Source organism: Dysidea avara, chromosome 9 (assembly GCF_963678975.1).
Source record: "Dysidea avara chromosome 9, odDysAvar1.4, whole genome shotgun sequence".
Classification (NCBI taxonomy): Eukaryota; Metazoa; Porifera; class Demospongiae; order Dictyoceratida; family Dysideidae; genus Dysidea; species Dysidea avara.
In genome coordinates this window covers 4067286-4082063 of record NC_089280.1, presented here as the reverse complement: position 1 = coordinate 4082063, position 14778 = coordinate 4067286, and the positions used below count along the sequence as shown (strand labels likewise).

Here is a 14778-nt window from a genome sequence, read left to right as displayed (position 1 = left end):
AGGGAATTGAACCTGCACCTTTCAATGAAGTACAATCTGCACCATTCTACCACATGCTCACACACTATTTTCATGGCTTCTAAAGGGGTTTTAAATGTCCTGCAGTTAAAACATCACATTGATATCAAATCATTGTAGTGTTATTATTACAGATTTATTATGTATGTGGTTTAACAATGTAACAGTGCATGGCTGCTGAAGGAGTTTTGGGTGTCAAAATACTCACATCCAAGCTTTGAAAATCCAAAGAAATTTCTGGGGCATGCCCCAACTTGGCATGCTTATGCATACTGCTAAGCATTGCCATACAATGTCAGATCATGTCAGATCAACTTTGACTTTGATCTGACATAATGTCAGATCAACGAAGACTAGTTATAATCCTCTCTGGCTGCACTGTAAAGTAGGTACTGTATGTACAAATTCATGTCTTTTGTTGTCAGCATCAGCGTGCATAATAGGACAGGTACTACTACTAGCACCATTTGTACCTGTATGGTAAACACTATAGGTATACACAATATACTACAGTTTGATTCTGAGTATTATTGGTGCAACGTTATTTCTGAATGTGTGCCTTGAAGCATAATCATGTTAAACTAAGTTAAAGTATATAAACTAAGTCAAAGTACAGACAAGTGATGTTTTACACTTTGCTTTCCAATACTGTGTAGGAATTTTTGTCACTACATATAGCTACATGATTAAACTTAGAGTGTAAAGTGCATGACATTGTAAGCAGTCCTGCACCGTAGGGCAGGTACCACTGCTAGTAATAATAATAATAAACCAATCAAATTAAGAAGGCTTTTAAGTGTGCTGGAAGAAAGATGCAATCACCTGTTAGAAATTAATGGCCACATAGAACTGAACTACAAACCATGAAGGGTGATCACTGTGTGATTAGTAGGAAAATTTGCATCATCAGCCAAAATTACACATTACCTCATGCAATTTTGACTGATACTCATACAATTATTCCCTAAATGTGTGTGATTACTTATACAAATTTTGTGGTCATGAAGAAATTGCTAGCCTACCCACACAGTTTATCAATGATATTACTCAAATTGTGGTCATGGTGAATGTCAAATCTATACCTGTATCCCAAATCAACTAGGCTTGGACGTTTGCCACTCTGCCTGGCATAAACAACTGATTTATCCTCCTATAGAAACCCTCAGACACATACTAGAACTTGTTCTCAAGTTAAGCACTCTAGAATTTAATCAAAATTCTACCTCCAGTTATCTGGGGCTTCCAGTCTGCATTATTGTTGGAGAAGACAATACTGGACACCATACCCAGATATTACTGATGATGTCTTTATCATCTTTCCATATCCAAAAGTGGCCTGATAAAATTTATGCTACACATGGATTCTGCAAGCAAATCCATCCAATTCTTGGCACCAAAGTTTCTATTCTTGCATGCTGATAAGATCGCAGGTCAGATTTTATGACAGTACTTGTAAGATTGGGTAAAAGGTTAATGCCTTGCATTGTAATCCTGTCAAGTCATGCAACGGTTTGCTGCACAATTTGCATGCATGTAATACATATAGGCATAATGGTTACAATGCATAACTTTTTAAACGTAGCCACTATGAACCATAGTGGGGCGGGCTGTTACATTGTATGTACTACAGAACTAATTATCAATGCCAATTTAGAGTTTTTCAAATCCCTATGTTGCAATGCCATCATTTCAGTTAGACAATACATGATATTTAAGTAATGTGGTTTTTTTGTGCCTTGTGTTTCACTATGCTGCACTGTAAATTTAGAAATATAAATGTCATACAAAATTTTCCACAAGAGTCATCCAAAATCACCATTTTGTATGACTCCTGTGGAAATTTTGTATGATATTCATATTTCCGAATATACAGTGTATCAATAAGAGGTGTGGATTTTATGTTTGCTCGCTATAAGTACAGCTAAGGGTCATGTCCCTCAATTGTTATTAGTTCAGCTAGATCAAGGCATATTGGTCCAACTAGTTTGTAAAAGGATGTGGCCAATCATAGATACAGCGTCTACCAACTGTCCATCAATAATATCCAGTGCAAGTGTTTTAAATAAATTTGTGACATCTAAATAATAGTTAGACACCAAGACCAAGGGAACTAAGCGATCTAGTAATCCCGATGGCCTGAGGCTGTAGCGTCCCAAGCGCAGCAAGGGTGCTATTAAGGGCCTGAGGGGTTACTAAATCACTTAAATCCCATTGGTCGCGGTGTCTAACTTATTTAGACTATGGTTTAAAGTACGTACCTTTATAGGCAGAGCGTGAAAGAGCAATGCAAAACAGCGGAATGGCTTTCTTCCTGAAGTACTTACAGCACCCACAAAAATAATTATTCAACCAGTAACCAGAGTAACGGCTAGAGCTACAGTAGATATGCCGCCTAGTCTACTATTTGTCCAGGATTATTTGCAGAACATGGAGAAGAAGAGTATTACAGTATTATCAAGTACTGTAGTGTGCCTTTCGTGTTATAATTATCATGTACAAAATTGCTTGAGGGCGGGTTACTAAGTGAACATGTCAGGTGACTAAGTGATTTAGTAAACCTGTAAATGAGCCATACCATAGTCTAAGTACATAAAGTGTCAATATGGAAAATTAATGCATTGATATGGTTTCATTTTAGGAATCACAATTAAAGGTTAAAGGAAAGGCAAGGTACAGAGGGCATACACTTGTCAGAACTCTAAACAGCACATGCCACATGTGAATTAAGTATTGTGATGAAAATGGTGGCTGTATTGGCATTATGACTGTGGTCAGGCAGGAAGACAGGCAGACTGAAAATCTGGTTTGATGATTTTTAATCCAATATTGGTGTATGTATTGTTTAGATTTAACACCATACAAGATATTTCTAGGGTACATGGATTTTAAAGGCAACATTTTAGCATGCACTGTTTATTATTTGGGTGATACTATTGTACTGTTTGATAAAGTTAGAAATTTCCTTCCACAGTTATTGTGGTCAGTGAGACATAGCTGAACTTTTACTATGCATGGGTACTGTGCAGACAAGCCATTCAGCCATGCAACACATGCACACATCATAAACATTGCATTTTTTAAATTTTGTCTGTTAATATGCTGTAAATTTTAAATCACTGATATGCTATACTTTTACACAGGAAAAGATTTAATTACCATTATAAAAAGAGCAAGCTTTAAAAAGTACAAAAGACGTCATTCTGTGCTCTATCAAACTCAAGTATTAGTAAAAGGTGAAGAGACTACAGTGCCCATCACTTTATATGAAGTTGCCCCAGCAGGAAGTGATAGTAAGTCACCCATGTCACAAAAATTATCGTACATTGAAAAAATATTGCATCATCCATTTGACAACAATCCCAAAAGAGTTGTACTTATTGAAGGTATTCCTGGTATTGGTAAAACCACTCTTTGCTTGGACATTGTGAACAGTTGGACTCAAAGTGAGTTAATCTCTTGTGAAGTTTTACTGCTAATACTTTTAAGAGATCCTAATGTACAGAAAATCTCAACAGTACAAGAATTTTCAGAATACTTTATGCAGTCAGCTAGTGAAGCTAACTTGCTTAACGACTACTTAGAAAATAAAGGAAGTGTCACAATAATTCTGGATGGTTTTGATGAGATGAATAGTGAATTACGTAATTTTTCTTTTTTCTCTAAACTTATTAAAGGAGACTACTTACCTAAGGCTAAAATAGTGGTGACGTCGCGACCATCTGCCTCAGCTTGGCTACATGATGTGGTCGATCAAAGAGTTGAAATTCTTGGATTTTACCGGTCTAGTAGGGAAAAATATATTACTGAATCACTAAAAAAATTTCCTTTATGGCTTGAAAAACTGCAGAAACATCTTCAACAATATCCCAACATTGATGCCATGTGCTACACTCCATCAGTGATATCAATCATTGTATTTATAATCTTACATCAACCAGAAGAACTTCCGCCAACTATAACAAAAATGTACCACATTTTTATTGTATACAAAATATGTGATTACCTTAAAGCTCAAAATATGATACCAAAGGACAAAACGATCAGTGAAATGCAGCAATTTCCACCTGTAGTACAAGAGACACTACAGCAACTACAGCAGTTTGCATTCAGACATCTTGTAGAAGACAAATATGTGTTTACCTCTAAAGAAGTACCCAAAGATAGTTTTGGATTACTTGAGTCTGTAGAGCACCACAGTAATGCAAAATCTTACAACTTCATTCATTTTTCAGTCCAAGAATTTTTAGCTGCTTGCTATGTTGCCAATCTGCCAACAGTTGAAAAGGATCAAGTTCCTGCAAAAGAATCGTTTATTAAGAAAGCCAATAGTAGTGAGGATATTCATTTCTACAACATGTGGATCTTTTATTGTGGCTTTACTAGTGAAAATTTTAGATGTGCACCCTTACAGTGCAAACAGTATTATTCTACTGATCTGTTTCAATCAAGTATGCCATTTCAGCCAAATTCTGATTGTTTTCATCAATTTTTTCAAATGCCATCTGATCCACAGTTGCTTACCCTTACCATACCGAGGCTGTTGAGCCATTCTGGTTTGCATGTGGATATTTTACAGGATTGCAATGTACCTGTACTACCATGGAAATTGTGGTACTTTATCCGTAGTAATCATAAGGAGCCTGTCACTATTTGCACTACACCTGAAATACCTGTAATGAATTCAATAGAATCCTCGGAAGGTTGCACTTTTCCACAAGAATTTTTTAATGATACTGTAAAGATACTTCATATGTTTCAGTGTTTTAAGGAAGCCCAAAATGATATGGTTTGTGAAGTTCTTTCTAAAAAAATTCATGGGAATGCTATCAACTTAAAAGATCACAAGTTAATAGTCCCTTGCCAGGTAGAATCTTTAGGATTATTTCTGACTAATACTAATTGTACCGAATTAATACTATTTAACTGTCAAATTGGAGACTATGGTATTAACATTCTTCAACGCTATCTATGTAGAGATGCAAAGAAAAATCACCACATTGCCACCATTGATTTCATGCAAAATGGCCTTACTGAAGCATCACTTCCCCTCATTGGTGACATCATTGTTCATGTTCAACCACATACTTTGCAGTTAGGTTGCAATAATTTTGCTTGTGTTAAGGATATCACTAATGCAGTGATAACTTTTACAGTGAGAGTACTAAACTTGTTTGGTTGTAATATAACATCACAAGAAGCAACAGCAATATCTGATATGACGGCTGTCTTAGAGGAACTAAATGTCAGTAATAATAACCTCTCAGATGATGGAGCAAAAGTCCTATCAGAAGGCCTAACCAAGACGAAAAGCTTGCGAGTGTTGTACATCAATAACAACAACATTGACTCACAAGGAATTGTGTCCATTGCATACGCACTGTCATTGAACACATCACTAGCAGTCCTTAATATGACCAACAATATCATACGTCAAGACGGAGCTGCAGCAATTGCTGAAGCCATTATGAAAAATAAAACACTAGAAGAGCTTTTATTGTGGGGTAGTCGTACTTTGAATGAAGAATCAGCCATTTTGCTACTGGAAAAGTTATATAATGGAAACAGTTCCATCACTAAGTTAGGGTTTCCTAAAAAACTGGCTAGCAACAATTGCATTAAAAATTATATAGAAAGTATCAACATCAAAAGGAGATCATGTGGTCAGCAAGATGTCAAATTTGAATTGTACTAGAACTATTAATTTTATTCATTCTGCCTGAATGGCTGAACAGAAATCCATTATTGTTAACAATACAATTCTGTTAGTGATATAGTACACATAATAATTAATTTATTAGTGTGTTATACATACTATTACATTTATGTGAAGAAATTCACAATTTCACAAATTGGATACAAATTGTCCACTTGACTTGGGGAAGCTTTCAATACTAAAAGCTAAATTTATCACATGCGTGTTCAGTTAAAACAGTATAGTTATATAATTAGCAAGGTGCATGATCTTGTTTTCTGTAACTACAATGCCATTCAGCTTTGTGTCTATGTGGGTAAATATAGCAGACCATGCAAAGGTCAAAATACTGAAACTATTGACTTACTACATAGCATGTGCTGATTGTAATTCGTAAGCTCTATCTACCCTCAGGTACTGTTGGCTGAATTTTGTTAATATTGGTGAATTAAATTCAATGCACTGGCTTATTGAGTGTTGACTTGATCAATACCAGTTTAGTAAACCACAATTCATTATTCATGGGGCATGTTAACCTAATGCAATTGATACATGGTTGTTCAGATCTATAACTGCAGCAGCCAAAAAAGCCTTGCCAAGTGGTATTCCTGTGGTCATATATACGCCAATGCAAGTACTTGTATGAAAATTTCTTACACAAAAATTTTTACATAACATCAAATTACTTCGTAAATCATACAAAAGTATTTTTACATGAAAATAAAGCGAATTACAGTACTATATTAGTCTGGCGTAACCAACCCGCGTGCAGGATGGCTACGCCAGACTAGTACTATATAGGATTTTTGCAAAGTATTGATATAATATCTCAAACACTGCTGATACAGCACAAGTTTTTTTGCTAGTCACAAGTATAAACAGCACTTTATAACTTGATCAGGCATGAAGTGCCATCTAAAGATGTTCAAATTTATTTATTTATAAGACTTTACAGAACACTGAAGTGCTGAAGGTCTGTAGAACTCCTACACCCTGTTTAAAGTTGTTTACAGAAAGTATATTTGAAAAGGTGGAAAAGATTAAAATAACATGTACAGTTACTTCCCATTTACAATGAATCAAAGTCTTGCTAAATGATCATGTGAGCTACCTGTATCAGTATCAACCCTTCTGGTATTGAGTATCAATATATTCACTTTAGTGTACACGATTGTATCAACACTTGTGGTAATTTGCATATCACCCATCTCTACATCAAAGTACGGACCTTATATAATTAATTGCGTGTCTTGTAATAGACCAGTTCATTTCATTTAATGTGTAAGTATTTTAATTGCTGTGGTATTTGCTATTGCGCAATACTGGATGCTGTGGTTAGCCATGAAAATGTACAGAAACCATTGGGAAACGGACAACCGCGGAAACTAAATCCTAAAGATATCCGTGTTTTGAAGACAGCATGGAAAATTACATTAATTTCTACACCTGATGGTGGTTGTCTGCTGCTTCTAGGTGTAGCGATCGATTGGCAAGTTATGAGCTGCTGAAGTTGAAAGCGCCTGGCGAAAAAGTTGTCTAGTGACGAAGCATGCAAGACGCAGGTGCTTGTTTCTATGTTTATATGGAATAACAACACTAAAACAAGCGTTACGATCACCTGGATAGTGTTTGCTGACTCACTAAACATGGTGTTTGCTTGTTGGCCTGTTAAGTCTATAGTAGCCTTTATCTTTGACGCGAACCACAGAAACCTCTACTACACTGAATGATTTTCAAGTACAAACTCACTATTACCAGCCATGTAATGCGTTGTTCAGCAAAATCTTAAATTTTTCGGCTCTATAACTCACTCATCCTTTACCCTATTCACAGCAGACAACCACGAAGTGAAAGAGAAATTAATGTAGTTTCGTTCTATGTACAGAGATAGGCACCAGCCTATTATGCTTTAATTTAACATATTATGCTATGCTGCAGTGCTCAAAATTTTTGCCACAGTTCCAATGTTTTGTTACTTTTTATGGATAATAACAAACTTTGGCTTATGAACAACTGGTTAAATGTAAAAACTGCTTGTTGTGCATTAAGAATTTGGCTGCATTGTAAACTATAATAACAGTCATGTCAGATAATTACTTAATGCCATATAAGTGGCATCAACTGTTTTATTATTGTAAGTCAACTTTTTCTGTGGCATACATTTTGCTTACAGTATGACAATTATTCTGCCTATTATGCTTGATGCTTTCAGGCACCTATTATGCTCAAAATTATGCCAGCATAATAGGCTGGTGCCTATACATAGAATTGGAACATACCGTATACTTTGTAAGTGCGGAGATTTAACCATCAATTATCATCGTTTTCCTGCTTCAATACATTTTATGGGTATCCACAGTATCCAATTGTTACGTCATACGCAATTAACACTAATTGCATTTTTAAGGTCCTTAAAATCATAGATAATACACGTAATAAAGGATTGGCAACGCGCCTATTAAACCTGTAGTGACGTCACGTACAATCCTCGTTACGGTACGTCATCCAGTTAACGCGCCCTCTCCCCTCTCACCTGTTACTAAACGCACTAGGCCGCTTCGTTCCTTGTGCCGTAGCAAAGTACTACTCAGTAAATACGTAAAGCTTAGTTCAAATGAACGTACAACTACTAAGGTGAGTATCTGATGTAATAAAATAGTGAAACACACTGTCATTTTTAACCCAACGCAAGATAAGGCCCACTGCTTCATGGCTTTTCTCAGTTTTGGAGTTTTAACAAGGAAACTAAAGTGTTTTTTTCCGAACAATGTATAAAGAATTAATTGTAACCGTTAATAGAGTGGAATGCTTTGTTTTGAGTAGGCGTACCACTTACCAAACTATGGTTTGAAGCTGTTTCGTTGTGCTGGGTTTTGGAGTTTTATCGTGGTACTATGTGGAGAAACATCAAGTTACTATTCAGCACAAGAGAGCTCAATGTTATGGTGGTGGAACGCAAATATGTACGAGCTCAAATTCAGATGTGGCATTAGCCATCAAAGTATGTGAAAATGGGTAGTGGAATGGAGCATATTATCAACATGAAGGAGCTGTTGGTGGTAAAATATTGTACCATGACTTCAAGCTTAGACAGGGAATAATGAATGTTTTTGGAAATGTAGCAGCTCACAGCAAATACCATCCAGTGGATATCAAGTGACGTCCTTGTGTTCGTCAGTGCTGGAAACTGATGTTGTGGACTAATGTCTAGCTAGACTCTGCTATATTATAACAATTGATATAAACAATGGAAACACATCTGAACTCCTAGGGACCACCTGCAGTTCAGATACCTGATAAATGAAGTTTTGTACAAAATCTCTTAAACACATTTGTAAAACATGAAAAAAAATATTTAACTTCTCTAATAGAACACTCGCTACTCTAATAAAGCATTCAATGAATTCAAATATTCAGATCAGATAAAAATCACAACCCTAGGAGTCACAAATGACATAGGACTCTCACACACAATCTCAGAAAAAAAATCTTAAAACTCTGAGCTATATAAAATCAGTTATTTTTGCTTCTGTCTTGATTATCTAATCCAAAACAGCCAAGCTGTAAAAAAAGTGTGCGGCCCTCAGAAAGGCTATGGTGAAAAAAGATGTGAAATCCAAGGTGGCGGCCAAGAAATGGCTGTGATGGTAGGTTAATGGTAAAAATTTTAATAATGACAATTCAGGTAAATTTTGTGAAGCGGCACAAAAATTCACCTGAATTGTCGTTATTAAAATTTTTACCATTAACCTACCATCACAGCCATTTCTTGGCCGCCACCTTGGATTTCACATCTTTTTTCACCATAGCCTTTCTGAGGGCCGCACACTTTTTTACAGCTTGGCTGTTTTGGATTAGATTTCATTTCTTTTTGTATTTGTATACCCCAAAGCCGGCCTATGGCCAGCTTTGGGACTTTTTTAACCTATGTTTATTTTCTTTACTACAGGAAGAAGAAAAGATGAAGTAGATGTACTTTAAATATTTTATCAGTAAATGTACAAATTATATATATAATACATATGTGACTGGATTTGCGAAAAGGGGCCTTCCACACACAATTTGCCAACTTTGACAATTGATAACTTCATATTGGAAAGAGCTATTGCCTTGAAATTTGGGCAGTGGTGATTTCTTTGCAGCTGAACTCTCTACATGATGGTTTCTTTGTAGCTGAACTCTCTACAAGGTAATTTCTTCTAGCTGATCTCTCTACAGGGAGATTTGTTTGTAGCTGAACTATCTACAAGGTAACTTCTTCTAGCTGATCTCTCTACAGGGTGATTTGTTTGTAGCTGAACTATCTACAAGGTAACTTCTTCTAGCTGATCTCTCTACATGTGATTTGTTTGCAGCTGAGCTCTTTACAGAATGGTTTCTTTGTAGCTGAACTCTCTAAAAGGTAACTTCTTCTAACTGATCTTTCTACAGGGCAATTTGTTTGTGGCAGAATTTTATACAGGGTGATTTCCTTGCAGCTGAACTCTCTACATGGTGGTTTCTTTGTAGCTGAACTCTCTACAAAGTAATTTCTTCTAGCTGATCTCTCTACAGGGTGATTTGTTTGTAGCTGAATTCTGTACAGGTGATTTGTTTCTTTGTAGCTGAACTCTCTACAAGGTAACTTCTTCTAACTGATCTTTCTACAGGGCAATTTCTTCATGGCAGAATTTTATACAGGGTGATTTCTTTGCAACTGAACTCTCTACATGGTGGTTTCTTTGTAGCTGAACTCTCTACAAGGTAACTTCTTCTAGCTGATCTCTCTACAGGGTGATTTTGTTTGTAGCTGAATTCTGTACAGGTGATTTGTTTGCAGCTGAGCTCTTTACAGAATGGTTTTTTTGTAGCTGACCTCTCTACAAGGTAATTTCTTCTAGCTGATCTCTCTACAGGGAGATCTGTTTGTAGCTGAACTATCTACAAGGTAACTTCTTCTAACTGATCTTTCTACAGGGCAATTTGTTTGTGGCAGAATTTTATACAGGGTGATTTCTTTGCAGCTGAAATCTCTACATGGTGGTTTCTTTGTAGCTGAACTCTCTACAAAGTAATTTCTTCTAGCTGATCTCTCTACAAGGTGATTTGTTTGTAGCTGAACGATCTACAAGGTAACTTCTTCTAGCTGATCTCTCTACAGGGTGATTTGTTTGTAGCTGAACTCTCTACAAGGTAACTTCTTCTAGCTGATCTCTCTACAGTGTGATTTGTTTGTAGCTGAATGATCTACAAGGTAACTTCTTCTAGCTGATCTCTCTACAGGGTGATTTGTTTGTAGCTGAATTCTGTACAGGTGATTTGTTTGCAGCTGAGCTCTTTACAGAATGGTTTCTTTGTAGCTGAACTCTCTAAAAGGTAACTTCTTCTAACTGATCTTTCTACAGGGCAATTTGTTTGTGGCTGAATTTTCTACAGGGTGATTTCTTTGCAGCTGAACTCTCTACTTGGTGGTTTCTTTGTAGCTGAACTATGTACAAGGTAATTTCTTCTAGCTGATCTCTCTACAGGGTGATTTGTTTGTAGCTGAATTCTGTACAGGTGATTTGTTTGCAGCTGAGCTCTAAACAGAATGGTTTCTTTGTAGCTGAACTCTCTACAAGGTAACTTTTCTAGCTGATGTCTCTACAAGGTGACTAGTGTGTAGCTGAACTCTCTACGTGGTGGTTTCTTTGTAACTGAACTTTCTACAAGGTGACTTCTTCTAGCTGATCTTTCTACAGGGTGATTTGTTTGTAGCTGAACTCTCTACAAGGTAACTTATTCTAGCTGATCTCTCTACAGGGAGATTTGTTTGTAGCTGAACTCTCTACAGGTGATTTGTTTGAAACTGAACTCTCTAAATGATGGTTTCTTTGTAGCTGAATTCTCTCAAGGTAACTTCTTCTAGCTGATGTCTTTACAGGGTCACTAGTTTGTAGCTGAACTCTCTACAGGTGATTTGTTTGAAACTGAACTCTCTAAATGATGGTTTCTTTGTAGCTGAATTCTCTCAAGGTAACTTCTTCTAGCTGATGTCTTTACAGGGTCACTAGTTTGTAGCTGAATTCTCTACATGGTGGTTTCTTTGTAACTGAACTCTCTACAAAGTAACTTTTTCTAGCTCATCTTTCTACAGGGTGATTTATTTGTAGCTGAATTCTGTACAGGTGATTTGTTTGCAGCTGAGCTCTTTAAAGAATGGTTTCTTTGTAGCTGAACTCTCTACAAAGTAACTTCTTCTAGCTGATGCTCTACAAGGTCACTAGTTTGTAGCTGAGCTCTCTACATGGTGGTTTCTTTGTAACTGAACTCTCTACAAGGTGACCTCTTCTAGCTGATCTTTCTACAGGGTGATTTGTTTGAAGCTGAACTCTCTACAAGGTAACTTCTTCTAGCTGATCTCTCTATAGGGAGATTTGTTTGTAGCTGAACTCTCTACATGATGGTTTCTTTGTAGCTGAACTCTCTGCAAGGTAACTTCTTCTATTGATCTCTCCACAGGGCGATTTGTTTGTAGCTGAACTCTCTACATGGTGGTTTCTTTGTAGCTGAACTCTACAACGTGATTTTTTCTAGCTGAACTATCTCTTTCCACAGTTGCATGAACTCCCTACAAGGTAACTTCTTCTAGCTGATCTCTCTACAGGGTGACTTGTGTGTAGCTGATCTCTATACAGGTTTCTTATTTCTAGCTGATCTCTTGAATTCTCTTCAGGGTGACTGCTCTATTAGGATGACTGCTCTATTAGAGTATCTCGATCTCGCACTTGCTGCACCAAGTTGGATTTCGTGTTATAACTCCGTGGCTTTAAGTCTGATTCTTCTACACCATTGATGAGCCTTTCTAAGATGATTATTCCATCTGTACAACGATTTTCAAAGCATTACCCCCAAGCGGTTTATCTGGTAGGCGTGGCAAGCAGTCGTTTTTTTTTTATTAGCTAATCTCGATTCCGTAATTGTTACACACTGTTGGTTTTTTTGTTGTATCTTCCTGTTTTTTTAGCTCGATTTCTTTCAAACCACAAAAGGTTTGAGGTTCAATAGTTAACCTATTCACCCACCGATTTTCAGCTTCTTCCCATACGCGGTTTACCGTGTAGGCGTGACAACATATTGGTGTTATTTTTCGTGAATAATCGCTCATAACTCTTTGCCTGTTTATCGTATTCCAGCAAAAGTTGGTACCGAGATGCGCCCTTATATCCCCCTTCTGTGTGCCAAATTTCAAGGCAATCGGATATGGCGTTCGAGTTTTATAGCAGTTTTTGTAAGTGTGCGACAAGAAAAAGAAAAATAAGAAGAAAAAAAAACGAAGAAACTGAACCAATTTTTGAAGTCGCATATCTCGGGAACGCGCGAAGCGATTTCGCTCAAATTTGGAATGTGGAGTGCTGCAGTTGGGGGGCATGTCCACAGCAAAAATCGTCTTGTTTCATCAAGGAAGCACAGAGCTACGGAGGTGCGAAAATTGCGTTTTCTTTCTTCCTGTCAATATACTCACGGGTGTTACGCGTCGGCTTCTTGGGCCGCACGACACACTACCGTGTGTCTTGATAAGAACCATATGTGACAGACACACCCTTTGAGGTTTCCAGGATGGCTTAGAGTTAGCTAGATAATTGACTGATGGATGCTCCATTAATTGATTTGTGCAAAGCACACCTGCATCTCCATTGAGGTTCCTGAGGTCCTGTCAGTTACTCATTTCATGCAATAGTAGCAGTGAAATGATCCTATAGTAAACACCTAGATAAAGATTTATATTATTGAAATTCTAATCAAATACTTGAAATCCCTAAAACATTACACAATTTAGGGATGTTGGTCGAAAGGTCTCTCACTCAGTGAAATACTGATCAAAGTTCAGAAATTTGTCAATTATTTTTTTCGAATACTTTCCACATACCTAAAACAACAGCCATTGCAAGATCTACCATGGTTTCTGGAGTAAATATGGCCCCTTGGTATGGTTTCCTACCAACAATTAGCCCCAGGTATAAAAGGAGATTTATTTTCTGAAATATCACCATTGAAACTTGCTGCAATTTTGATAGCCAAATTTCAAGGATTTTCTGATTGACCGACCCCTGGAATTCCCACACAATACAACACATACCATGGCCTAATGAAACAACACATCACATGTGAACAACATGACGAAAATAGAATGGAGTGTTGAACTCTTGTCCTCCACACACGCTCTCACACACACACACACACACACACACACCCAGAGCCTAAGCTGGAAGTTGTGTGAAACAATTATTGCCACCCAGCAAACCAACACTGGGATGCCTGTGTACCACTCAGGCACTAGAATCTTGTGCAGAATCCTCCTGGGACAGGTCTAGTAATCCAAAGGACTGTCCAGGTCTAGATCTCACAGGGAGAAGTAGCAGAACCCAGTCACACAATGACCACAAAGTTGCGACAAGGACAGTGAGGCAGCATAGCCAAGTGGCTATAGCACTGGCCTGGTAATTGAAAGGTTCCGGGTTTGATTCCAATCTGGTGATTCCTTGAGCAACAAACTTTACTCATACTGCTCCAGCTGTATACAGTTGGGGACCTGGTGAGCTGTCACAGCACCACCAGTGGGTACCTGGTGTTTACTGGGGAAACAAATGCCCAATATACACACAATATCCATCAGTCCATTAAAAAAAAAACACATTGCCACTGGATACATAAGGTAGTATGCTGCTGAAGCCCTATTACGAACAGCCAATCGGCTTAAACCCTGGTTTACATAGCCCATCCTTATTATGACCTACTGCAGCTGGCTACCAGGAGCGCATCGAATTTTTCATAGGATTCGATATTCCTGTGCCACGGTAAATAAGACTCCAACCCCACGACTCACCAAGTTGCTGCCAGCGCCCAAAATCCGCTAGTTGATAGCTCACTACAATCGATACTGGTTACATCTTGGGTTACATGAGTAGCTCCTCTCTACTACTGGATAGCGAAATAACAGCACTGGGAACGATAAAACCATAGATATACTATACACATAGGGATTGGAAACGGAACTCGCGCACTATAACATCCGTGTTTCGGTTTGCGTCATAGTGCGGTTGCTAAGG

At 37.5% G+C, this 14778-nt stretch overlaps 1 protein-coding gene and 1 long non-coding RNA gene across 2 annotated transcripts in view; one reads left to right on the top strand and one right to left on the bottom strand.

Annotated features, from left to right (window-relative positions):
* LOC136265721 (protein NLRC3-like) overlaps positions 1–5883 on the top strand; it is a 24662-nt gene extending 18779 nt beyond the window's left edge. The window contains exon 2 of the mRNA XM_066060630.1: positions 3159–5883. Within this exon, the coding sequence (XP_065916702.1) occupies positions 3159–5710 (2552 nt within the window). The 3' untranslated portion in view covers positions 5711–5883. The remainder of the gene's footprint in view (positions 1–3158) is intronic.
* On the bottom strand, positions 356–14778 carry LOC136265726 (uncharacterized). Its single transcript, XR_010705709.1, has 4 exons — positions 14556–14778; positions 4022–4313; positions 3705–3971; positions 356–491 (listed from the first exon to the last, which is right to left on the bottom strand). It is a non-coding gene; the product is annotated as an uncharacterized lncRNA (long non-coding RNA).